The following is a 27,307-nucleotide window of genomic DNA, read 5'->3' on the forward strand; positions in this document are numbered from 1 at the left end:
AAGACGACCGAAGAACTTCATCGCTCCGGTCCGGTATGTTGGCGTTTTGCCTGCTCAGTGCCGTGTGGCTCGCGGCGAGCCCGGCCCGCGCTCAGAACGAGACGGAACCAATCGTCCTGGAGGGAAAGTGCCTCGTGGTGTGCGACTCTAACCCGACCGCGGACCCCACAGGCACGGCGCTCGGGATCTCGGTGCGCTCCGGCAGCGCCAAGGTGGCGTTCTCCGCAGTCCGGAACACCAACCATGAGCCCTCCGAGATGAGCAACCGGACCATGGTCATCTACTTCGACCGGGTAGGAGAAAAAACCCATCCATTTTTATAAAATAATAATAGCAAGTAAAAATCAATTAAGCAAAGTAAGTTTATTACTGTTTTCTGTCAACCATGTCAGTTTTAAGTCATTTCAGATGAATACTACCTGATGAAGGAATGATGTTGCGCACATATGAAGTTTCAGATGGTGTGTGTGGGCGTGTGTTTCATGTGGCGTGCGTATTGCCTGGTGTGGCGGTTGTAAAATAGGCTATGGAGGGAAGATCAAAAAAGATGAAATGTCACTTTTTTTTGGAGAAACACCCTAAGCAAAAAACCCCATTTTTTTCCGCGCTATTGACCATTAAATGACCTCCCTGAGACTGTTCCATCTGGACTTTTACGCACCTCAAAAAAATAAAATAAATAAAAGCAGTGTGCCATAAATGTTGATCTCGGGCTAGAAGCATGTTGTGTATAAATGTTAAAAAGTAAAAACAAAACAGGAATCCAGGTTAAATTTGGTGCTGGATATAGGCTTCAGTGGCTGGATATACGCGCAGCTGCATGCGTGCGCCTCCTGTAATAGTCTCGTGGATAGCAGCGAGCATCTTCATACCAGATAACTAAAAGTGCAGCAAGAAACGAATCTGTCTAGGTAACGATTCTTTTTATAGGTAATACATTTCCAAAGTGGTTGGGGAAAGTATAGCCAGGTAGGCAAGCCTTTTGAATATTTCAACTTTTCTGAGCTGACAATACGGGATATGGGAACTGACATCTCGCCAAATAATTTAGTAACGGCAGGTCGCGAGGGCGAGGTCCTACCCGCCTGCCGTTAAAGGTTAATTCTCTCTCAAACTGCCGTTCAATTACACGCCATAGTTCGCCTCCATCCATAAAACCAGACATTTGGCTGTGGAAATGCATAATTGAAAATTCTATTTGAATGATTGATTAAGTTCCCTTTCATTCCCCATAAAGTTTGAAAGTTCTGACAGGAGGGGGAAAAGACCAGATAAAAGCTGAGTTATCCCACTACATGAGTGAATCTGAATGTGCGGACCAGAGTGGCCCTTTAGAGTTCTTAATCCAAAAACAAGTGATATTGATTTCAAAAGGCAATTATTGGCTTTATTCCTAAAAGGAAATGCACAATAATGACGTTTGGACTAAATGGGTTCTATTTCAAATTAGGCAAGTTAATACAAAATAAAGAAATCATGAGAATTTAGTCAAAAGGGCTACATGGCTTAATGTGTGTCTAATTTTTGTTTGTTACAAGAAAACATTTGGGATTATCTGCTTTTTAAGATGCGGGCTATGCCTTTGGTTAATAATGTTTGTTTGGCATCTTTGTAATAAATTCTTAATGCACCCTTGTGATCCCACAGTGATTTCTGAGTGCAAATACTGTGAAATACATAAGCCAGATAAAGCAGTTTTATCAATAAAATGCTTTCTTTCTTTCTTTCTATCTTTCTTTCTTTCTTTTCAGGTTCTAGTAAACGTTGGGAGGAATTTTGACGAGGAAAGAAGTAATTTCATCGCGCCACGCAAAGGGATTTACAGTTTTAACTTCCACGTAGTGAAAGTCTACAACCGCCAAACTATACAGGTAGTGCCTTTTTGTGTCTTGTCTTTTATTTGGATGTGTGTTTGCTTGTGTGTCTGTGTGTGTGACCCACACCACGCGCCCCCGTGCTGGTTTTTCCTATCATTAAAGTTCAGCTGCACTGGAAGTCATTTTGTAGATGTTTGAGATGTCTTTCCCGGGAGACAACAACGGAGGCGGGCGTTAACAGATGAAAGCCAGTCGTCCGCCACCCGCCGGCCCAATCATAATTAATCAATACATGCAGAGAGGACAGAGCCAAGCGAAGCGCGTGCAGCCGGCAGGAGGACGGGGTGCTGTGGTGAGCTCGAGGAGGCAAGGCGGCCTCACTTTCAGCACCATGGACAGCGATGTCTCCTTCTCTCAGTCTCTCCTCCAGAAAAAGAGGCAGCGGCAGCAGGCTGACTAAGATTTTTGATTATTTAGAAGATTAAAACATTAAGTACATTTTGAACAGAGCAAACAGAGACAGGCATTTTAATTTTCTCGCCTTCACGCACAACAACACTCACATGGGTTTTATGCAGAAATAATAATGTTTTCCGCTTATTTGTTTCTCTCGCACACACCGCCTGCAGTATGCCCCATCACAACTCTCCTTTCATCCTACTAACAACTCGCTCTCACTCCGCCTTAGATGCAGTCTCCATATTCTTTTGATGTGTCAAGTGATGAAGCACTTGAGCAGTCTTAAGCCCATTCCCAGCATTTAACATGCGCGTGATGACGCTTTACAAGGCACACAGCGTTAATTACAATGTATCTCTCGCAAATTAAACTGTTGTGTAATTATGCCTTTGGCTCTCCGGGGCTTTGGCATTATGTTTTGCTACTTATACTTTATTATTGGCGTCTTGAATTAATTAGCATGGCAGCAACAATAACAACAACAAGGAGGGCGGGCAATATGTGAGGGAGGGGGGAAGCTGTGTCTTGCCTGGCGCGTACTCCCAGTCATCTTTGTGTGACTGAACGCAAACAGATCGTGGATGGCTAACACTTGACTCATGGCACTGAGGTAATTAAGTCTGTCATACCATGCAGAACACAATGGGGATAATTCCTGTCACATTACCATAAGTGCTATTATTTGTGGCAATTTGCTGCATTCTCATGACAAAAACAGTGATTTTACAACCACAATCATTGAAGTAGAGTGCTCACTTTTAGTTTAAATCCTTGGTTCCCAACTGGTCTAGCCACGGGAACCAGATTTTGTCCCTAGTCATTAGTTCATGGTCTGCACATAAGATAAATGACCAAATATTCCATTTTATTTCACAAAATGTATACAACACCTCAGCTCAAAAGACAATGAAATCATTTTAAAAAAATGCAAGAATGAAGTGCAATTACTTAAAACTTAGTAACTAAATTGCACTGCAACCAGAAAGTTCATATTATCGCGACAAGATCAAAAAAAAAAAGAAACAGCATGTTTGTAAGCCAGATAAGAACAAGAACAGTGCATAAAAATAGTAGCTAAACAAGAGGAAACTGTGCTTCAAAATATGTTCAGGAGTCACTTGCAATCCATTCAGAATAGACCAGCAACCCACTTTTGGACCGAGACCCACCAGTTGGGAAACACTGCTCTAACATTTTTCAATCATATCATTCCAAAACCGATTCTTAAACTTCAGATTTCAGTCAGAAAACACCATGCTCCGTCACGTTCCTGACATGTAACAGGTGTAGGTTGTCCTATCTCCTACGAGCATCCAGCCTGTGCGCTGCTCACCCTCAACCTCTTCCACTCATCCTCCCATCCATCCAGCGCATCTGCTGTGTTGAAAACTCCCACTGTTTGATTGCCTTAGAGGCAGCTACTGCGGTGCATGCGAGAGATGAGAGACAGCAGGGAAAGGAGAGCGGTAGGGATTGAAGGGGATGGGAGGGAGAGGAAAGGATGAGAGTAAATGTAAAACAGTGGCAGGGGAGAAGAAAAATGGAATAAGGGATTGATGAAAGAAAAAAACAAAGTGAATAGAAAGCTGGGAATGGGTAAAAAAGGCAAATGGAGAGCTGAAAAGGTGGGAGGATTTAAGGGAGGGGCAGGAGAAATAGGGGAGGAAAGAGGGGGCACATCAGAGAAGAACAAAGGATGGATGGGAAGGAAAGAGAAAGCAAAGGTTCAGATGGGGCAAAGAGAGAGAGATAGCAAGAAAGCCAGCCATCATGAGTTACTATTGATCAGTGGATGCTGGGTAGATGTACAAAGGGAAGGAGAAACAGTTTGTTCCATCTCTCATCAGTGCATTCCTATGTCTATCTAACTGTGAGGGGTGAGCGTAGTGATGTGCTTGTCAAAAAGCAGCTACAAATCTATCTCACTTTGCTTTTTGCCTGGCAATTAAATACAAATATTGCAAATTAAATACAGTATATTCTCTGATCTAAAGGGAGCTCCGTCACACTCCCCATAATGCCACCCATCAGCTATGCCTTTACCTCCACTAATGGATAGCTGACTCGCATTGTTTGGGAAAATCACTTACAATATACATACCAAACACTTCCTTTTGTTGCGGGGTCTCATTTTAGGTGCAGCTATTTGCATTTCCTTCATGTGCCACTGCTCTCTATTTGAAATTAAATTGAAACAAATGAATTCTATATCCCTTAGTGAACGTGTCACACATACGGCCTGGAACAGAGAGCTCGCAGATCAGAAAGACAAACAGATGAGGCTCTGGTAGGATATCAATACTCAACAATGCGAGGTGCTCTCTTTATGGAAGGATACACTTTTAAATCTTTTTTTTTTTTTTTTTGTGAAGACCATAATGCTGTGTATTAGACTTACATTCAGTGTTTCAGTGTTTCATTAGTGTATGTGTGGTGATAGCATAAGGGCGGGGCGGGAGACAATGACTTTTAATTTTTATTTTTTAACCATTTGAAACATGAACACATTAGTTTAATTTCTCTCTAAAACATGGGAGGAAGGCAATGCCCAACTTGGAAAGAAATATCTGACAACAAAATTTTTAAAAAAGTAAAAGGTGACAAGAAAATTACCTACCCAGTTATTTTTTCAAAACAAATTTGTAAATATAGCACATTCTTTTAAAGATTTGCTTTGTTGCTGTTTTTTAACATTATTTTCTTTTCTGTTGTTTTTGTGTGTCTGTGTGTGTGTGTGTTTTAATAACTTTTTCAACACTTTCTTGTACTTTTTAAAAATTAATTTCTTGTTAATTTTTGGGTCATTTCATTTCTTTCATTGCTCATTGCCTTCCTCCTATATTTCTGAAAGAAATCAAGCCAATTTGCTCAGTTTTCAAAGGGGTACGTGTCACTTTAGATGTGGCTAACGTTCTGCTGCTCCATCTGTGCCCAGATTGCACTTTGCGCTCCGAGAGTGTGTTGAAATGCATAACTGAACAGTATGTACATATATAGATAGATACATACATACATACATACATACATACATAGATATAGCTATAGATATATATAGATGGATAGATATAGATATAGATATCAACAGCGCTCCAAATGAAGGGTCCAGCTCTGAAAATTGAAAATGTATTTGTGGTGGTAGATGTTTTAATTGTGGGAGGCTGCTACAAATAAATGAATGTGTGGGAAACCCTGAAATTGAAGTATTGGACATATGTTAATGTGCCTTTTGTTAGAATACTGTGTGGCTATTTGAACAGAATCAAAACTGCTTGTTGCTGCTTGTTTATAAAATTGCCTTCCATAGGGCACTAAATTTCAGAAAAGATAATTGGAAAAAAAATGGCCATGATATGTAAAGAGTGGAATTGCATATTATAGGTTACTGTGGTTTTGCAGTGTGAATAAGTGGTATCTTACAACGGTTTTTTGAGCACTTTAGCATCAGAAATGGCGTTCATAATGCCTCGGGGGTCACAGTAGCTGCGTAGGGGTGAAAGCGACACTAGGAGCACATCTGAAACGCCCCATGCTGTGCGTGTATTAAGCTGTTCTTTTACTATAATTTTCCCATTGAGAGATGAAACCCCGGAGGCGCTGCTTCAAGCTGTTGATAGCCCGCTGCTCTGACAATAAGAGATTTTACCTTTCACGCTCTGCTCTTTGGGTTATGAGAACTTATTTTACATTTTGACCCGGGGCAGCTGCACCTGTCTGCAACAAAGCACAATCCTCTCAACTCTTCCAGTGCCAGCTCAGGTTTGTGCTTTGGTTTCCAATACACACATTTTTATTCGCTAACTTGGGTCACCGGGGTCAACCCATGTTGTAATGAGATATTTTGCTCCTGAGAAAAAGCAAACATGCTCCATTTTCAAATGCTTTACAATGCTTTTAGAACAGTAAATGCTCCCCCTGTTAATTGTGGTGCATTAAGCAAGAGGATTGTTAACACCAAAACTGTCTAAAATTATATAAATTTATTACAATTACACTAAGCTGAAATCTAAATGTGTAGTTTGCATGGCTGTGGACTGTGTTATTACTTACTAGTTTAAGTCATTATCATGCAGGTCATTTTATACTCTAGGCCTGCAGTGTTTGAAAAGCAGAAATAAATCATCACAGCATTTTAACAAACAAACAAAGTAAACAGTGCCGGAACTAGCACGTTTGGTGCCCTCCCCCCACACAAATTGCATTTATCAAAATTTAAAATTGTAGCTTAGAAAGCGAATTAGAAATCAAGACAAATAAATAACACAGCTAACAAATAATATTATTAAATAATAAATGGCAAAAGAATATAGTAAATATGCAAATTTCATCAACTTTTTAAAAATGTATTTATTTATTTATTTACCAATTTATTTATTTATTTTATTCTGATTTTTTTTTTTTTTTTTTTTTGGTATTGCACCTGGACAGATTTTGCCTTTTTTTTTTTCTCTTTTCTCTCACTCTGACCCTCTCCACACACACCCGACCCCATCATAACCAATCCTGCTCCAGTATGTCGTGACTGTTATGATGTCAGGACTAGAGGTGTTAATCTTACTAAAGGCCGACTGTTAGCATGAGATCTTTGAATCATTTTTCCCTAATGTTACATTTTTTGTAAAGTGAAAAGAAGGAAAGAAGAAAGAAGTAAAACTTTCCATTCCAGCATGCGGTTGGTAGGATATATTTAACAGGGACAGCAAGACATTATAGTCAAAGGTGTTAAGGTGCAAAGTAAAGACATCAACTGCTTTCTTTTATCAGCAGCAGAGTGATTAGTGTTTACCACAGTTTTGTTAACAGTAATCATTCTGAGGGCAGAACTATAGGTGCTAAGTGGAGCTTAGATTATTGTTTTAGTTATATATTTTTCTGGTAATTAATGCCACTGACAAGCTAGGTAATTATGTATTTTATAAAATCTATAATGAATGTTGTGTGGCAGTGTTATATGAGGCCGCTCTCTGATTGAAATGGTTACATGGTGTCACAAATCGCTTATGCAGTTTAAGCACCACTTCATTAAAGTGTTGCTGGATTCTGTTTTAAAAACACACACGCTTGTTAAAGATTGATACGTGCGTAGAACCACTGAGACAAAACTTAGCAAAAGCCACATCCCTTCTAGACATCCCTAAATATCATCAAACAGTTTATTTAATATAGTCTAATTCCCTGCGCAGCTCACAACTACAGCCAGCAGACTGATAAACACCATGAACGCACAAATGGGCAGCCTTTATGTAGGAACTCAGGGAATTCATATATTAACATTAATATCACTGTCAAATGTATACTCTTTATCTTATTTTTTAAGACAATCTGTATCAAGTTAATGTGTTAAAGTGTTATTAACTGTGTTAAAAGTAACATAGGATGTGATTAAACAGGCCATATTAAACAACTTGTAATTACAATGATAAATAATGGGCAATACATTGACATTATATCAATATCTTAAAACGAGACTAGATATCGTCTTTGGTTATCGTAATAGCACCCAGCCCCAGGACATGTGGGGACTAGGATTAAATGGTGTAAGTGTAATAAATGTGACTAAGTGATTGTGCATATATTTACTAGAACACTGATTTAAACTGAAAACATTTTGTGTCATATAACACGTGTCAAGTGCCGCCCCTAGAGCCAAAAACAAGCATCACACTTCAGTGCCTCAACAGACCACCAAACACACTTCTTACTACTTCTACTAAAAGACCAGTACTTCTTCCACCTCTTCAATAGTATGTAGCCATGTGTGGGCCCGCTAATTAAACTTGATTTCTCACCTAAAGAGCCAGCAAGAGGTGAGGAGAGAGGAGGCTGAGCTGCCACGGGAGCAGAGAAGAAGAGCTGCTACAGGAGCAAGGACGTAAACGCAGGAAGTGGGTGGGGAAAAATGTGTGAGGCTGGAAATAGGACAGTGCAGCCCATTCACATTCTGAAGTCCTAAAATACTGCTGTTTTTGCAGTACTTTTGGCGTAAGATCCCAACGCCATAAGCCACCTTTAGCACTTGCATGATACGCTGCTAGATATCGTCAGCCAAGAAGGCAACTGGACAGAAGTGTTCGCGGTGTTATTATATGCCACCAAAGGGCACCTGCCATGGCAGCATGATCTGTGGACAGTCAGCCTCCATTGACAACGTGGTCGGATGGAACCTGTTGTGTCAACATGATACGCCGCCAGATGGCGTCAGGTTAAAATGCTGCCGGTAATGGCGCAATATAAGAAGCACAAAGGTGCCTTTGGGCAGGCAGAAGGGGCAGTGGATGGATCCAACAAACCGCAGACTTTCATGCAGGAGTACGACGTTTGATACCCATCTGAATGTGATGTTTTTTCTATACCTTACCATGTCGCCTTTTGCTTTAACCTAACCATTTGCGCCAACATGTGCTCTTGGATGTAGAAGGATACCTAGAGCGACATATGTAGACGCAGAAGTCCACCGCAAAGTGGCAATATGCGACAATTTGGGATTAGAACGTGTTGTGGTGCGGTGCAGCAATAAGTACTGGCACACGCCAGGCTGCACATAGGAAATAACGTGCCGCTGTTCTGACACATGCTGTTTGGCAGCAGTGTGGTTTGGCTTTTAGAGTTACGTTATTCTTTATGAACGAGGAACCAGGAAATCAGCCAAAGGTTGTGGTCTGTAAACTATTGACTTCAAATTTATCTTATTTTCTATCTTTTCTATTGAGCTCCACAACAGTGATAGAAACACAGGATCCCCGTCATTCGTGTAGAAAAAGTTGGTGTCTATGAGTCTTTAAGCATTATCTGTGGCCACCTCAGTAAAACTCGTATGGTTTTTAGGACCAGCAGCATCTTGAAATAGCACAAATAGAGGATGTGAGAAATACTGGGATGTGCCACTACACTCCATCGCACTACAGCTGTGAGAAAGTGAGTGTCCAGCAGTGCATTGATGTGTTGCACAGGAAGACGTGTGAACAGAATGAGAAGCATGATTTGTTCTATGAGAAAAAAAAAGAAATACACCAGTCTTCTGTTACTGGCTCAGACAGTGTTCATCGTATACAGTGGGGAGGCTGGGGAATGAGACACAACTCAAAGCATCATAAATAAACACCTTATCTGTTCCTGTGTTCTCCTGCCTTTGAAATGGTGAGAAGAGAAAGCAGGAGAAAGCGACAGGGTAATTAAGTTGGTTTGTCTGCAACTGGCCAGAGAGTCGGTATATTCTGGGAGTTGGCAGGCCTCACACACAGACTTTGTGTTTTGGCTGCTTGTTTGTGAGCCTCTTTCAAGGGCGGGTGAAGACAATTCTGCTGTAGAGAGGTGGACTCATTTTTAGCGGCATTGTAGAAACATGACTTTAGGGATGATAATGTTTGCTGGTTGGTCGGTCCGCCACTAAAATGTCTCAGCAGCTACTGGATGTGTTGATTTAGTAGAGACATTTATGGTCCCCAGAGGAGGAGCCGACTGACTCTGGTGATCACCTGACTCTTTCTCTAGTACCACCAGCAGGTCAAAGTTTTCTGTTTACTTGGCTGGGAACCTGTGGTATAGTCTGCTCCCTCTCTCCTAGTACCCAGATGAAAATGCACAATAATCTTTAAGAAAAATAAAAAAAAGATTTTGAGATCCATAGAAGCACTGCATCGTCTTTTTTTGGCCTTGTTGACAAAGGATATTTCGGGTAGTTATGTTTGCCATGAGGATGCATGTAAGAAGATACTTCAAACATTAAGACCCATTTCCTCATTGAAACCTGATCAAAGTAATACTTTAAGAGCTCAAAATCAGTGTGACATCACACATTACTGTAAATTCACCAATTCAACCCAAGGAGAGCACTTTATGGTAATCATATATATAAAGTACATTTTTTAATTATGTGATATTCACTGATGGTCATTCAACATCATTAAGAATCCAGGAATAAAAAGTGATTTTTAATAAAATTATGGGGCTACTAACCCAATTACTCACTGATTACTCTCATCTTCTGTTTTTACAGTTTATGTCATTGTCTGCACACGCATGTGCATGGTGACACAACGTCCACAAGCCAGATGCTTGGTTTCATTTTCATCCAATCAATCTGTGTTCAGTCTCCTTCAGTTTGGCAGAACATTATAAAAAAATGCAATGGTTTGTGCTCGTTTGTGAAAGAGAGGAGGTGTGAGAGAAGTATTCTTTGAAAACTGAGTGTGTTTTAATTGAACAATATTATTACAAAGACCAAATGAAAGTGAGCCATTACAACTGCAGACAGTCTGTAGTCCAGAGAAAGTACATTTGCATTTCTTGCAAACTGCTCTTTTGGCCTAAAGCAATGTTTTACTTAATCACTTAGTTTTTCTGCATTCTTAGACCAATAATTACAAAAATAATTGTTAAAAGTTACATCCCAGACACTCCAGGAAGACAATGCAATAATTCTCTCATAAGTCTCTAGGGTGAATATTTAATTGCTTGTAAAAGTTCAAGGAAGCCTCATTTGAGTCATCTTTTGTAATAAAAGTAAAAGCATGGTTCTGACATCAAGTTGTCAGAGAGCCTAACGATGTTTTAACAGGCATGTGCCCTAAAGGATGTGTATTAAGTGTATAAAGCATTGAGAAGTCCTTTACTTTGTGAGAAAAATCATCTCTCCATATCTGTTTTTAACCCGAAAGACTGTATGAACATCACTTTCAGTCTACAGCTGTGTTAATGAGACAGCCAAAATCCAGAGACAGGAGACAATTTTTTAAAAAATTCAATTTTTCAGTAATCTGTCATGAGTCTAACTCTGATCTCAGCTGTATTCAACAAGTAAGACGCAGTTAGGCCCAGTTCACGGATCTACATGTTGTGATTCCTCGATATGGTATTTAGGTATTTAAATACCACCACTTTTGCACTGCTTTCGGTGTAAAATCCTAATGCCAAAAGCCACCCCTTAAGTCCGCATAATATGCTATTGTATCTTGTCATCTGAGAACATGGCCAGAAAGAACTGTTAATAATGGTGCTATCTTACGCAGCCAGACAGCACCTGTTGCGGCAACATGATATGCTGCTGAACATCATCAGGTTGAAATGCTGCCGGTAACGACGTAAAATAAGTGGCAAAAAGGTCCACATAGGGCTGGCAGGCAGGGTGGTGGATGGATCCAGCAAACCCCAGACTTTCATGTAGGAATCCAGTGTTTGCTTCCTGTGTGAATGTGATGTTTATTTTCTACACCTCACCATGTGCCTCTTTTGCCTAATCCTAGCCATCCATGCCAGCATCTGCATTTCTTGACGTCCTGGCGTTGGTTGCCATGTGCTTTTGTTGCCTAAACATAACCATGTACACCGTAATCCCACCATGGGCTTGTGTTGACATCACGGTTGCGGCATCCTAGAACGCAAATAGCAGATGCAGGAGAATGCCTGAAGTTTAATATGTTGACGTGGGAGTCCACAGCAAATCGGCAATATGTGACGACTAGTGAAGAGAATGTGTTTGATTTTTCAGAGGGCAAAGACTGTGTTAAAGGAACAATTGAGATCTTCTATCATGCAAAGTTGGTGAAAGTTGACAAAACCTTGCTAATAGCTGATGGTAAAAGTATTGATATTTATATTTCCACCAGTAGAGTTGGATAGGGTATTAGGCTTGCTGCATCTGGTGTATTGCACCTAAGAAAAAAAGTGTGTATTTTGGGAACTAGGGAAGATTTCAGTAGTTCAGCCTGCTGAAGTAAAGCAATGGCAGTCAAAGAAGCAGCCTTTTCAACAATGGCAGGAGTTCGTAGAGACAGTTTGACCTCATTCAGTTTGCCCAGAATTGCCACAGCAGTGTATGCACAGTGTATATGCATGCATTGTTCATCATTCATCATTAGGTTCTCCTAATTCAAAGAGAATGGCAGTGATATAATGTAACAGCAGTGCATTCATCATCTGTCTTTATGGTCAGGGTGGTTGGTTTAGATAAAGCTGTTGGATGGAGCCTTTCATAGAAGACATACTGTATGTTTTGTTTACTTTACTCAAGACTTATGTGCAGACAGTACCATCAGCAATGGTATATGATAGTATTAGTCTGCTGCATTAATCCCCCACCTCATCTGAGAGGGAGATACTTACTTCAGCTTCTCAGACTAATACATACACAACAAAGGGCCGCAAAATGTTAAGAAAAGTAATATTCTTACACCTATTTTCCTTATTAAACAGAGAAATACAACTGCACACCTTTTGAATTAACCTTTCTCTCAGTAATGGAAGAATGGCAAGGCTAACTTGCCTCACTAACTCATAAAACACACTTCATTAAAACCCAACGGAAACAAAATAAAACTAAAGAAGCCCAAACTGTTACTGGTTACTCTAACTGGTTACTCTTACTAGTAATGTTATTAGTGGGTCCCATGTACCAACAATTGCCAGCACCAGTTTTGCTGAAGTAAATCCTTAATTCATGAAGTTAGATGGAAAAAAAAACATGCTGTTATTCCAATGGTCTCTATCTGCTGTTGCTGACCGTTTACAGTCCTGTAACTAATCCCTCCACCATTAGGTGTCGCTATGTCTGTGGCTCTGCTGGAAAAATCTCAGCGTCTCCGGCTAGCAGCTAAAAGCAAAACCTGCATCAAAGGCTAAATTTAGTAAAAGGCAAACAAATACTTAATGTATGCAAAAACTTACAAACATGAGGGATTGGTTAAGATCACCAATGCAATTCAAGGCCACAATCTGTCACCTAGAACACATGACTGCAGTATGTGTGAGTGCAAACTGTGTGTATGTATCTACAGTGGAGTGTATATACGCAAACCGACCTGAGCCCGAAATGACCTGCTGGGACCTGACAGGCCTGGCCAGTTTCTACAAATATTACGGGATGGGTTCAGCCTACTTGAAATGGTGCTGCATGCTTTGCTCCCTGTTCAATATCCACTTCCTCTCTTGTCACCGTTTGGTTTGTTGTGACATAAGAAAATGGATGCAACAGGGCAAAGAGGGTCACCTGCATTTCTAAGCAGCAGCAACAGGGCAAATGTTTCCCTCACAGTTACTGTGTTGGACAGGGGTTGGGTTCTGACAGAAAAATTTGACCCCAGTTAAACTTGCATGGCAGGCTGTGTCAATGCTGCAGAGGGGCAGAGAGCAGTTTGTGATATATATGCTCCCTGTTCAATATCCACTTCCTCTCTTGTCACCGTTTGGTTTGTTGTGACATAAGAAAATGGATGCAACAGGGCAAAGAGGGTCACCTGCATTTCTTATAAAGCAATGATAAAACAAAGGCAATATTACAATATTATATTCAGCATTATATTACAAATTTATTTCATTATGTGATTCCTGTTATTCTCAGTTGACAGAGTGTAATATAAAGCACAGTATTTTTTTATTAGTCTGTGTAGTCTACCTCACGATAAGAGGTCAGGGCCTGCTTTCAGCATCGAATTATTAATTCCTCTAGGTTTTTGGTGCGTTCGATGTAAATGCTGTTAAGGGCCATCTGCTCTCGTTGAAGTTCTCAACTGGCTTATCTTAATTAATTTTCCTCTTTTGGTGTGTTTTGACATTTGGCAGCTGCTTCAGAGTTGCATGTTTTGCTTTTCACTAGAGGAAAAATATGATGGCCGAAAACCTTGCCCAGTGGTTTCCTCAGATTAATGATGTTGTTCCCTGAGGCGATATTGATAAAGACTGCTGAAGATTTGTTGACATTTGTAAGATCTGTTTTTTACTCTGGTCTATAATGCAAATAGTTATACCTCTGCTGTGGTTGCTTCCATCCCTTTGCATCATTTTTGCTCTTTTTTTTAACTCACAGACCTCTCCCCTTGAAACTCTCCAAAATGACCACAGTTTATACCAATACATATCCTGCAGAGTAACATTTAATGCTGGGTTTACACTGGAACGAAGCAAACGTTCTTTTTCACTTTGTGCTCCAGATGCACTCTTTTTATAGACATTAAAACAGAGAACAATTTAATTGGTCTAAATGCAGTTCCTCATTTAAGAGGCTCCGTGTGAAATTCAGAGTGTATGAGTTGTCTGAACACAATTCGTAACATGAAGTTGGCTGAGCTGGCACTGAACAGCAAATGGTGCTAACTCCATAAACAGCGCTGCACAACAGCAACAATGCTTACAGACGTAACAGTGGTGGGAAACAGTATTCGTCTGCGATGATACCATCCCAATATCAAAGGTAACTACCATATGAGTGCACAGTGCAAAGCATCAATGATTAGCTTGCCACTGGGATACACACATGCACTTACATGCACGCACAGGTGGCCCACAACAAACCACAGAGAAGCTCGAATTACAAAACACACAGAGGGAGCATGACTTCATTCACTGCTCAGGATGCCATTACTCTCTTATACAGGTTTTCCCACAAGCCCCCAGGGAGTGCGCCAGGCTACGATGCAAATTTTATATAGTGGCCAAAAGTGAAATTACACCATCTGGGTTGGTCACGTGAAGCCCACAGGCCCAGAAAGACTTTTCCCCATTGACTTACGCTGGGAGAGAGATGTCTGTAAATCAGTGGATAATTTTTAAGTGAGAGTCAAAACCCCCATGAAAAGACTCATTTCACTATCTAGTTTTAAGCCATACCTTTGGAAAGTCTAAAGGAGCCGCAAGATTAAATTTTCTTTTGACCACCATTCAAGCTTGCCAAATGCTTACCCGATAGTCAGTCACTCCATTGGTGCAAGTTACCCGCTGCAGCACACTCAGCTGCCATTAGTCCCTGGTGCGCATGCCTCATGGGCCCGTAGATCCAGGTATCTTTTTTTGCTTTTTTTTTGCTTTATGTGCCAATGGACAGCTCTCATAAATGTATCTTAATACATCTATGGGTTCCCACACATTCATTTATTGATGGTGGCCCGGCATGATTAAAAAATTAATTATTAGGAACTCGGTTGAAATATATATACTGTCCTGTTATTCATTGTTCGGAGCACAGAGGAAACTCTGGGCACAGACGAAGCAGCAAAACGTCAGGCGTAATAAAAGTGAAATTTAACCATTGATTCTGCTGAATCTGAAAGTTTGCATTCACTCGCAGCTTCTCTCATCCATCAATTTATCCAATTAGCTGTGAATGGATTGACAGATTAATTATCCCCCCTCAACACTGCTGTGTCTTCACAGAGCAAATAGTGGTTTGTTGCTATATTATTGTGCTGAATGTCATATACAGAACTTTTAAATTAGATTTACAAAAAACCGTCCAACAGTAGAAATTTTGACTTAACATACACTAAAAAAAGAGAATTGTTAACCAACTTAAATTATTACTTCAGTCAGTAACACATAAATGAATTAAGTTTTTTTTTTTTTAAATCAAGTTGTCAAGTCCAATTAATACAACTGCTTGGAAATCAGTTCGAGAAAACTGGTTGACAATTCTGTTTTTTCACTGTAGTAGGAGTAGCAGGTGCTGGTATGCTTTAACTAATCAATTAGACTACATAAATTGAGGTAAAAATAGAAATTAATGCTTGCCACACTCTGCTGGCAGAGGTAAAGAGGCTGCAGCGATCACTGCGGCACTGATGGAGGATGAAGATACTTTAAGACTGAAGAAACACCGACTGTCTTTGTTTGCAGTAGCACTCCCTACAGTGGGATTGTAAGATATAGTGCTTGCAGGGCATCTGTTGTAATGCCAATGCCATATACAACACTTATCTGGAATGATGCTAGCTGGGGGAACAATGACTTTCACTGTATAGAACATAAATAAGTAGTGGATCTAGAGAACAATAACAATAACTTATTATCACTTACAGTATGTACTTAGCAGTGCTGTTATGTAATAGTTATACTAGGTGTGAAAGTACCCCTGAGGGTTTCTTTTTAACAGACAGGCAGACTGCACACAAACCTTCTATTAATATATTTAGGTTATTCAGGCAATATAACATGTTAACTTGACTTTTTATGTACAAATTCCATCCTAAACAGAAAACGCTCATTAAAAACGGCTACAAAACACAGCAATGGCCGACTGAGAGTTGCAGGGTGGTAATTGCATTTTTTGGAATGTACTTCTAAAAAGCACCTACTGTGGATTCCACAATATCTGCTCAAAAGGTGCCTCCACGAAGAACAGGCATCAAAAAATCAAAAAGCTTGTAGAAACCACTGAATAGACACACAGAGTTGACCTAAATAAAGTCTCCTGGCCGGCTCAGATGTTCCAGATTCTAAATATGAGTGAGCATGTGCAGGAAAAGCTTTTTTTCCCCCAAAATGCAAAGCATATTACTAGAAATTATGAGTTTCCACCTTGACATGTTGACAGCAGCAAGTATTTGTGGGTAAGATGGTTTTAGCAAGCATTGCCACATTCATTAAAACTAACACCACTACAATACAGTCAGTGTCTAGTCATATTTAGGGGGCGTGGTCAACCAAGGGGAGAACTGTCCTTTGCTTCAGCCTGTAAATGCTGCTGGTGACTAGTTGTGGATAGGAAATAGGAAACTAGGTGGCCATTTTCTAATTCACAATAAAAATAAAGTGATTCACACTGGGAAAATGTTTGTACCTTCAGTATACAGCGCATAAAACAACATCAAGATAGAGCTTGTATATTTTTTTTTTTAAAAAGTGCCAGTGGATGATCCCCCGCACCACTGACAGAGGTCCTAACTAAGCCCCCAATGTCCTGAAATCTGAGAAACGTCCAAAGTCCCAGAAATGCCCTGAAATCCTAGAAATGTCCTTAAAATCCTAGAAATGTTCAACTATCCTAGGAATGTCCTAGAATCCTAGAACGTCCTAAAATCCTAGAAATGTCTTAAAATCCCAGGGACGTCTTAAAATCCCATGTTGCCATGAATACACACTGTATCTATCCCATGTATCTATCCCATGTGCATAATAGTGCTTTATTGATCAATATTTGCCAGCAGTCCTGTCACTCAAACAGGAAGTTTACTTTAGTTGTTGCTCTGTTCATTTGCTGCAGTAGCAGAAGAGGAAAGATCTTTTTAAAATATGGAGTGATGACAATGCCAGTAAGGTTTGTTTCTAGAAGTTTAGCATCTGTATATACGTAGTGAGTTTGTCACTTTTGACTTTGCTTCTGCACCAAGTAAGACAATATAGATCCTATCTACAGTATGTATCTTACATCCATTGATACCAGTCTTTGAACACATTCCTGTTAGAGTTTTGCTTTTGTACTGCGTACCCGTCTCCTAAATGACCCTGAGTGACTTTGCTACCAACTTTTAAAAAAGTTCCGTCACAGGAAGTTCGGACATTTTAAAGACAGAGGTTGTCACAGTTTTCCAGACAGATGTGCCATTATGTATTTATCCGTCACTATGTCTATCTGCATCAGCTGATACAAAGAAAGATGGAAGAGAAAAATGCAAAGAGAGAGGGAGAAAAAGGAAAAAAGAGGTGATAAAAAGAAGCAAATGAAAAGATCCAGAGATGAAAGAAAAACATGGAGAGACATCAAAAAGGAAAAAGGATGTGGAGAAAGAGAGACAAAAAATAGGACAAAAAAAGCATCATTGTCATGTCAAGACAGTCGACTGGACAGGAATTGATGATGCAATAACAGGATGTCATCATGTCGTTGGCAATAAGTGCTGCAGTGAGACGTCAGGCAACTTCTATTTACATATCAAGAGCCAAATTTTCTGTCTATCTTCTCTGTCTCCTCCAACCTTCTCCTACAATTTCATCCCCTTTTTATGTGTCGTCTTTCCGCCCATCCTCTCTTTCTCTGTTATTCTGCCTCTCTCTCCGTTACTCAGCCAGTTAATTGGTGCTTATGCATTAATGAATGCAGATCGATCGAGGCCGGACACGATGCGCAGCCCTATTATCATGCTTTTATATTTATAGTTGGTAATTGTGAGGGTGTAGTTGACAGTGTTCGCGAGTGATTGAGGGAGGAGGTGGCAGAAAGCCACACACGGCACAACCAACACATGCTCTCTATTCACACAGGTGTGTGTGTGTGTGTGTGTGTGTGTGTGTGTGCGTGTGTGCGGGTAGGTGTGTGAGAAAGAGAGTTTGTGTGGTGACCACAGTCTCATCCTTCCAAACCCCACTGTCACAGCTTTATTAGAGCTATACATCACTGGCAGACACCACACACTGACCCAGTGTGTGTGTGTGTGTGTGTGTGTGTGTGTGTGAGAGAGAAAGAGAGAGAGAGAGAGAGAGAGACTTGATTTCTTTTCTGACACTGTTTTCTATAAATGCTCCGCTAATTTTTACATGTTGACATTTAATTAATTCTGGTAATTTCTTGATCAGATATAAATAAGAGCTGTCACACTGCCAGTAAAATCACACATAAGATTATGGCATCTAATGAGGAGATGCATATTATAAATGCCGTATTTGATGTAGCAGCGTCGACTCTAAGGAATAACTTGTGAGCTACTTTTGTGTAAAAAATGACTACACTTTGGTGTGATGTCTTTATTAAAGAAAGTGATCTACCTGCTCTGCGACCACATATATCAGGGAGGCTTAGCGGGATGTTGCAATAAACGACCTTTTGTCTTTAATATGATACATAAAGTCCTGACTCGCCTCTTGCAGCAAAGCCAAAATTCACCTGAGCACTGCTGAGGCTCTGTCTGTTAACAGTCCCACCGCGTTTCAACAAAGCCAACATGGCAAACAGCCATTATTTTAACTGGTTAATGGGCTCAGCAATGATAGAGATCCCAGGCCTGACTGGTGCTTATGTAAGCACAACAACAAGGGAGTGCGTTTAAATAATTGACCGAAAGAAAGCGGGATTGTGTTTTTATGAAGGGAACAATATGTGGGTTGAGGAAGGGGTGAAGGTTTGTGTAGGTCTGAGTTCCACATGACTGACTTGGGTGAACGCTGTGGTAGGTGACAGGGTTTGTGTTTGTGCGCTCGTGTGTGTATCTGAGGGTAACAGAGTGATGTAGTGATGCTGGCTTTTCTTTGTCTGCCATCTCTGTCTCTGTTTGGAAGCATTACATGCACACTGGACAGGAACCACGTCTCCCCCTCCCTCTTCTGTTTGCCTTTTTCTCCCTAATGTTGAAATAATTCCTCACGCGATCTATCTGTCTGTCTGTCTGTCTGTCTATCCCCACACATTTTCATGGACAAAATTCCAAAACCTTTCCATAACTTTTCAAGAACCCATAACAACATTTTAATTTTGGAGAAGCATGCGTGTCGCTGCTTCGCTTCCCACTCCACGTCATGTACACGAAACCTGTCTGATAGCGAGAAGGCGTAGTCGGTATGAGTGATGGAAAATGAGAACAGTCTGATCTCTCCTTTTGTATTAAGCAGCAAATAAGTTGTTGCATTATGTGCCATACGCCGCACGTCCCTCGACGTAAGTCGCTGATATTAGAGAAACGTTGTATCAATGGCTAACTTGCAGAAAATAAAGTTGCCATTATGTTACATCACCACTATAATTGATTTCATGAGACAAAAACAAAATTCCATGACTTCTAAACTTTCAATGATTTTCACTGATTCCATAGTTAGCAGAGGGCGGCTACAACTTGCAAATAAAGGAGGTTGTATCAACTAACACTTTGATGAGTTCAAGCTCTATTAAAAAGAAATATATATATACATATATATATATATATATATATATAGGGAGAAGGTTAATCATAACGTTATCATGATTTGTCAAAATATAACCTGTAAAATGTAGTTTTGGCAAGAAATACAGTTATTTATCGTTGGTGTTTTTTCACATCAGTGTAAGACAGATATTAGAGAGGGTTATGATATAAGTTGATACTTGATATAAGTAAGTTTTTCATGTAAAAGAAGGTTACATTAAAGGTTTCATAAATGTGATTTTTGATTATTTACAAATGCAATGAACGAATGGATGGTTTTTAAAACTTTTTTTTCATAAAGATTTATTTCACGGATACAAAGGGACAAATGAATAAACAATATAAAAACATTGGCATATGCTTTTAGCCAAATTGCTATTTTAAACATCGATGTCGGCCCAGAATTTCAGTCTGTGCACACCAACCAACCATCTGTCTGTCTATCTACCCTCGTCTCCCTTCCTTATATGTCTATTTGATATTATGATCTGGAGGTTAATGAGGCTAACGTAGTTGCACCTATCCACATACAATGTTCTTTTTAGTGTCTGTCATCTGTATTGTAAGAATATTGTGAGCTTGACATTTGGGTGGGGGAGGAAGTACTTGATATTTTTAGACTGGCCTCCTTTGAGTCTTTCCGCTTGATTTGTTGCAAGACAGAGGCGGATGGTAAATAAAAACAGAGCTTTGTCTGTACATCTATGCATGAATCTTTTACTTGCCGTAACTATAATTCAGCAGTCATCCAGCATCACTTCAGATTTTGAGGAAATAAGACAGATTGCAACATTACAAACCTATTCTCCATCTCTCTACACTTGCTAGCCTCCACAAATGATTTGATTTAAATGTTGACATGTTTCTGTCAGTCTTAAATGTTACCCGGAGCCATGTCGGTTATTAATAATTGCTGCACAACTCGACCAAATCCAAATCTTGTGTTTTGAATTTGTTGAAGTGATTTGTGCTCATCTCGTTCACTGACTGAGGGTTCTCATAAACTGTGTAATATTTGTACTCAATCAAGATAGACCCTAATTGAGTAGTGCTTCCACTGTAAGACGCCTTGACTAATTGTTGCTGTTAAAACTGGTGCTCTGTGCTGCTGTAGACCTGACACGTGGTGGTATTGCGGGTTTAAGTGCTATCATTATCAGCTGAATTGTCCAGGGAAATTATTGTTCATCCTAAAAGATGTCAATATTGTGCTTCCCTGCAATAGCAAGTGATAAACCAGTTTATCTAAACCAGTTCCAAACACAGCAGCTGCTTCATCAGTGAGATTGTCCACGCATTAGCCAGTTTAGAGAAGATAGCCCTTTGGTGTAGTTGCTTAAAGAGAGACTCTGACTTTATTTAAGTGGAGTTAAATGAAGTACTTATACATAGTCAGTGTATTACATTGATGTAGGTGGGCACGCCCCTAGTTTGGAGATACAGAAGCAAAGTAATGTACTGCTGTCGACGGGGGCAGCACAAAATATATTCTAGCTACCTAAAAACAGTCCCACTTAAAATTATCTCTAAAAGTTCACGCTTTATTGGGAGTATTTTCACGTCTTTACCTTTCTGCCAGAGAGCCAGTCTAATGGCCTCAGTTCTCCATCTCTGCTCTCATCAAAGACATCAGACACAATTAACAAAAACTGTCATGTTGGCTCGCTGACCACAAGAGCTGGTCAGTCGGTCGGTCGGTTGGTTTGTGTTATCGTGTGACTTTGGTGAAACTTAACTAACCCTTTTAAACGCAAAAGTCACACACTAACATAAACATAAAAGCTATGAGGTAGCGGCAGACCAGCAGCTCCTTTGTTCAGCCTTGTTAAAACACTGTTTTTCTGACTGGAGTCTGGCACAGAAGAGAGAAACAAAACAGCTTCAGTTCCCCATCAGAAAATATTCTGAATATAGCATTCACTTAACCCTTTGGAATCTGAGCAAATTCACTTGATTTCTTTTAAAAACATTGGAAGAAAGCAATGACCAACAAAAGAGGAAATTACCTGAAAAAAATAAAAATAACCTGAAATTAGTTTTAAAAAAGAATAAATAAATGAAATAAAATAAGGTAAAGTAGAATACAATACAATAAAATAAAAGCATGCATAACAAGTTTTAAATATACACACACACACATATATATATATATATATATATATATATATATATATATATATATATATATATATATATGTGTGTGTGTGTGTGTGTATGTGTATATATATATATAATTCTGTAACATAATTTTAGATTATTCATTCATTCTCCATAACGTCTTGTCCTCGCAAGGGTCGCGGGGGGCAGGAGCCAATCCAAGCTGTCATAATTTTAGATAATGTTTAGGTTTTTTTGCTCAAGTTGCTCAATGACTTTTTGCGAAGGGTTTAAAGGTTTAAATACTTATGAAAGGCAGTCCGAAAGCAGCAGAAGAAAAGTGATGTTGATCCAGGTTTCACAGGGTTAGACTGATATTGTTTTTTTCTTTTAAGTGGGAGATTTTTTTAGGTGGCTAAAATATGTTTTTGCTGCTGACCCCTCCACAGCAGTACATAGCACAGTTTCTGTGGATCTGCTATATGTAATGCACTGACTTTGTATTAATACCTCATACAACCACACTTAAAAAGATCCAAACTATCCCTTTAAATTCACAATAAAGCTGCTGCAAGTACAGCTTTAAACTTGCTGACTTTGGCGGCCTGTCCTCGCCCAAGAGTAGTGTTTTATGTCACTGTTTTAAAGACTGCGACTAGCTGCAAACTCCAGACTGCAGACAGAGCCCAATGTGGATCAGAAGGGGGAGTAAAAAACTGTCAAGCTGAAAAGTGGAAGTTAAATAAACATGTACGAGGAGGGGAGTTATTTTCCCCACAGTAAAAGATGTGTTCAGCAGGAGCTGAGTTCAAGTCAGACAGCAAAAACAACGTTCTCTCGTCTCATACTGACTGATGCCTCCCTGGCCTCATGTTAGTCTCAGATGGCTACTGTACATAAACTGCAAACTGTACATGAATAGGCAGTATATAATACAGCACAACCCTTTTTTTTAATTAAATTTGTTACGGCCTCAACTAACTACATTTTCACCATAGTGGAATGTGAATTTTGCCACGACCTGTGCTGTGTTTCTACCCTGATGATTTAAAAAAATTGTTTAAGTACAGTCTGAGTGTTTTCATCAAATTCACAGAGCGACACACACAAACACTCACACACATACAGTCTGAATCGCTATGTTCAGTTTGCTACCAAGAGGAGTGCTGGGCCAAGAGAGCTCTTGACTCTGACAGGCTCTCCATCTACTGCGCGCGCGCGCACACACACACACACACACACACACACACACACACACACACACACACACACACACACTCCTGACCATCAGGTAGAATGTGGTGGATAAGTGCATAATTATGGGATGTTTATGACTGTGTTCCATCACTTAGCAACAGTTTTACAATTACTTACCTACACGGTGTACAGAAATATCTTGACGTATTTGAAGATCAGATGTGAGTTTCTGTCTAAATTGAACGACTGAAACTTGAAAACTCTGCATTTCGTACTTCAATAATGTAAACAAAACAAATGCATTGCTAACATATCCTTTAGGCAGATCTCTGAGTAACAGGGACAGCTCTTTTCAAAGAAAAATACACATATTTTCCTCTAACTTTTAGTGCTATTTCTAAATGTAGATTGTTTTGGTGTGAGCTGCTGAGTGTTGGAGATATCATCTGTAAAGATGCCTTCTCTCCAATATAATGGAACTAAACGGCACTCAAGTTGTGGTGCTCAAAGTGCTAAAAAAAATACATTTTAAAAACCCAACAGCAATGTCTCTTTCCAGAAATAATCACCTTGTTGTGATTTCAATTATTTTATTTATCAAACAACACCCACTAACCTAATAACCGTGCAGAGGGAAGCATGCACCTACTGCCAGATCACCTAACACCACTGAGCTGTTCCAGCTCAGCCAAGGAGGACGCTGTAAACACCTGAAGGGACAGAATTTCATACCTACTAGAAAGGCCGTCAGTGGTTACTTTTTTTAAAAACTCTGTCATCTCTCATAATAAACACCCAATAGATAAAAGTAAAGCACTTATTGTGTTAGGATATCTTTTAAAGAAATCAGATTACAGCAAAATGCACATTTTACCAGGTTTAATTACAGAAATTTACAGTTTAATGACTTCTTTTTTTTCTATTTTTGTATGTGCCATCCAGTCATATTATTTTATGTATGATGAGTTTTGTATAGCCTAACTTTTATTTATTTATTTATTTTACATTGTTTAGGTAGTGGTAGAGTCGATAAAAATGTATATACAAACATGATTTTAAGTAAAATCAGTCAAATCATGTGTGAAATGCGACACCCTGATAAGCTATCCAAAGCTTATAAATAGAAGCCCAAATATTAAAAGACATAAAGGTTTACAAATATAAATTTCATCCTGCAACTCTAATCTAAAACTTTAAAAGCATTCAAAATTACTCTAAGATCAGTGATATTGTTGGTGGATTTAGTTCCTTAAAACAAGGTCTGTGGATAACTTTGAGAGACTGAACTCGCAGGAGGAACAAATGCATTCGTTTTTTGTCCCAAGACGACATGTTTACATTCAAGTGACAAAGGCTCTAGAGGCCGTGTAATTGTGACGGGAGCAAAGGAGGAAGTCATGCGACGTTGCCATGGAGCATAGGGAAGGTGGTCAGTGTGTCAACATAACAAAATACTTTAACACAGGAGACCTCTGTTTGTTTCAAGCTGCAAGTTAATATTGTTATTATGCCTCTGCGTTGGCATTATCATTTTGGGTTGTCCATACATCCGTTCTTCCATCCATCTGTCCATTTCTCATGAACGGGAAATCTCAAGAATGCCTTCAGGGAATTTCTTCAAATTTGACACAAATATCATATTATATCATATTTTTCAAATGTGATTTGGATTAATTTTGGAGGGCAAAGACAAATTCTGCTTCTATGTGTTGTTCTAGAAGGCGTGGATAAATAACCATATATCGGTTTATAGTTTTACAATTTTCATCTTCCTTTGTATGGTGGGTATGTGTATATACTGTTAAATCTGAGGGGATTTGGGACACATTTGATTTTTTAGCTGTGTTCTTTTGCAGACTTAACATATTTGTCCCATCAGTGATCCCTCATAAACACTTTATGCTTTTTGGCATTCTTTAAACCGGCTTATGCCATTTATCCCATTTTAAAAGGACTTATAATAGAAGCCTCAACTTACAAAGCGGGATGACATATCTGACTAACAAACGGTTTTGGTATTTTCGTTTTCCTGATGCTAAATCAGCCGTCATGTAGTCACAGTCTTGTAGCATCAACCATAACGCAGTAGAACATAAACCCGTGTGTTGTCTCTCTTTCCTTATCAAGGTACAGTCAGTTTGCTCACGGGAAGCCGAATAATCTCACAGGGTTTATAAAGTGTGATCCTGCATAAACAGACATTTCTCCCAAGTTCATTTCAGATTGTTTTAGCCCTACATGGCTGCCAGGTGTAGCATAAAACTATTTCTTAGTGAAGCATACGGAGGAAGCGAATCCAGGGAGCGCTTGTATTTCTGCTGTTGCTCAGAAGAGAAGTGATGAAAGCCGCCGTCTGGTGTGTATGTCGGCTGGCCGGGGAGAGGGAGGGGACGCGGCGCTGACAGCTACTTCTCTTTGTAAGAAGAAGATGTTGTTCCCCATTGAAACATTTGTTGAGTCAGACACAGTGTGGGTCTGTTGTGTCTTTGTGTGTCTGACATCTCTCTAAGTTATTGTTAAATCTCCTCCAAGTAGTAATTGAAAAAAAAAAAACTAATTACACATGATATAACTATTGATAATGGCTGCACAGCACACAGCTGCTACACACACAGAATATTCTCTTCTATTATTATAACCATATGCATTGCAGCACATATGAGGTAATGACATTACATATTTCGGAAATCTTGCAGCTTAACTACAAAGAAGAAAGATATGTCCCTTCTGGGGCTGTACCCAGCTTAGAATTATGTTTGTCGAGCTTGATTTGTCTGCTCAATACAAGTATTTGACAATTCATTTTGTTTTCCATATAAAGTTATAACAGGGCTCAGCAAGACATTCAGTGTGACAGTGGCATTCACGTTATATAGTCAACAAGCTAACGGCGCTAACAAAACAGATCACTTGCTGTCAGTAGAAGAGATTAGTATCTCTTCTGTGCAACCAGCCCGTTTTCACTCTGGACTCGTCAAATAGTGCCGCTCTGTCAGTGCTTTCGGCGTATGAGCCAAAGCCAAAGCCACCATCCGCGTCCACCCAGAAAGCAGTTCGATGACGTCAGATGAGAACCGGTGGCGTTGTTACTGTATGCTGGCGGATGGCTGGGAGACACCAGGCACATCCACATGCAACGCGCACAGGCAGCATTACGTGAGAACGGGGCCATGCGGAACTGGTCGCATGCGCATTAAAAACTGAAGGACAACGCCAGGTAATAATGCTGCCAGTCACAACGTAATATAAGGAGCTGGCGCTTACAGGGTGGGAGGGGTGGAGACGTTCATTCGTGCAGGAGTCTGGAGTTCACTTGTGTGTATGTGTTTTTTCTACACTTTACTATGTGTCTCTTTTGCCTAAACCTAACCATCTGTGATTTTGTTGCCTAATCCCGTTGTGACAGTCCGCACTGTAGGACCACTGTATTCTGCAGGCTGTGACATCACGGCGTCGGTCTACGTCATCCCACCATGATATCATCCCACAATGTGCATTTGTTTACATCACCTTAATGGCATCCGGGAGCTTAAACAGCTGACGCAAAAGGATACCTAAAACGTCACAGGTAGACGCGATAGGTCAGTGACAGAGCGGCACCATGTGACGAGTTAGGAGTAAGAACGTGTTGGTGCATCATGTCTGCAGCTGCTTGAATCAAAGAGTAACATGAAAGTCAGAGCGCTCACTCCACAGCAAAATCTTGGGACCAAAACGTCCCTAGAAGCACACTGCACAGCACACTGACTGGCAAAAAACAACAACAAAAACGACTGCTCGACTTAAAGCAGTCTCAGTCGACTGAGGATCTCTGACTGATGATTTGAATCTCCAACTTTAAAGAGCAGCCCTACTCTCTACATATCTCTGCATGTGATGTCTCTCTTTTCATTCATTCTCTAAACTCTGCTCTCTTCTGTTCATCCAGGTGAGCCTGATGCACAACGGCTGGCCAGTGATTTCAGCGTTTGCCGGCGACCAGGACGTGACGCGCGAGGCGGCCAGTAATGGTGTTCTGATCCAGATGGAGAAGGGAGACCGGGCCTACCTCAAACTGGAGAGAGGAAACCTAATGGGAGGATGGAAATACTCCACCTTCTCTGGCTTCCTGGTGTTCCCCATGTAGAGGAAGAGGGAGAGGAA

The 27,307-nt window shown here is 40.1% G+C and overlaps 1 protein-coding gene across 1 annotated transcript; it reads left to right on the forward strand.

The window, feature by feature from the left end:
* cbln1 (cerebellin 1 precursor) lies at window positions 1-27,307 on the forward strand. Its single transcript, XM_042496545.1, has 3 exons — window positions 1-293; window positions 1,752-1,871; window positions 27,093-27,307. The coding sequence occupies exons 1-3, from the start codon at window positions 36-38 to the stop codon at window positions 27,288-27,290; spliced, it is 576 nt and encodes a 191-aa protein (XP_042352479.1). The 5' UTR covers window positions 1-35; the 3' UTR covers window positions 27,291-27,307.

The sequence above is a fragment of the Plectropomus leopardus genome, chromosome 11, assembly GCF_008729295.1.
Source record: "Plectropomus leopardus isolate mb chromosome 11, YSFRI_Pleo_2.0, whole genome shotgun sequence".
Taxonomy (NCBI): Eukaryota; Metazoa; Chordata; class Actinopteri; order Perciformes; family Serranidae; genus Plectropomus; species Plectropomus leopardus.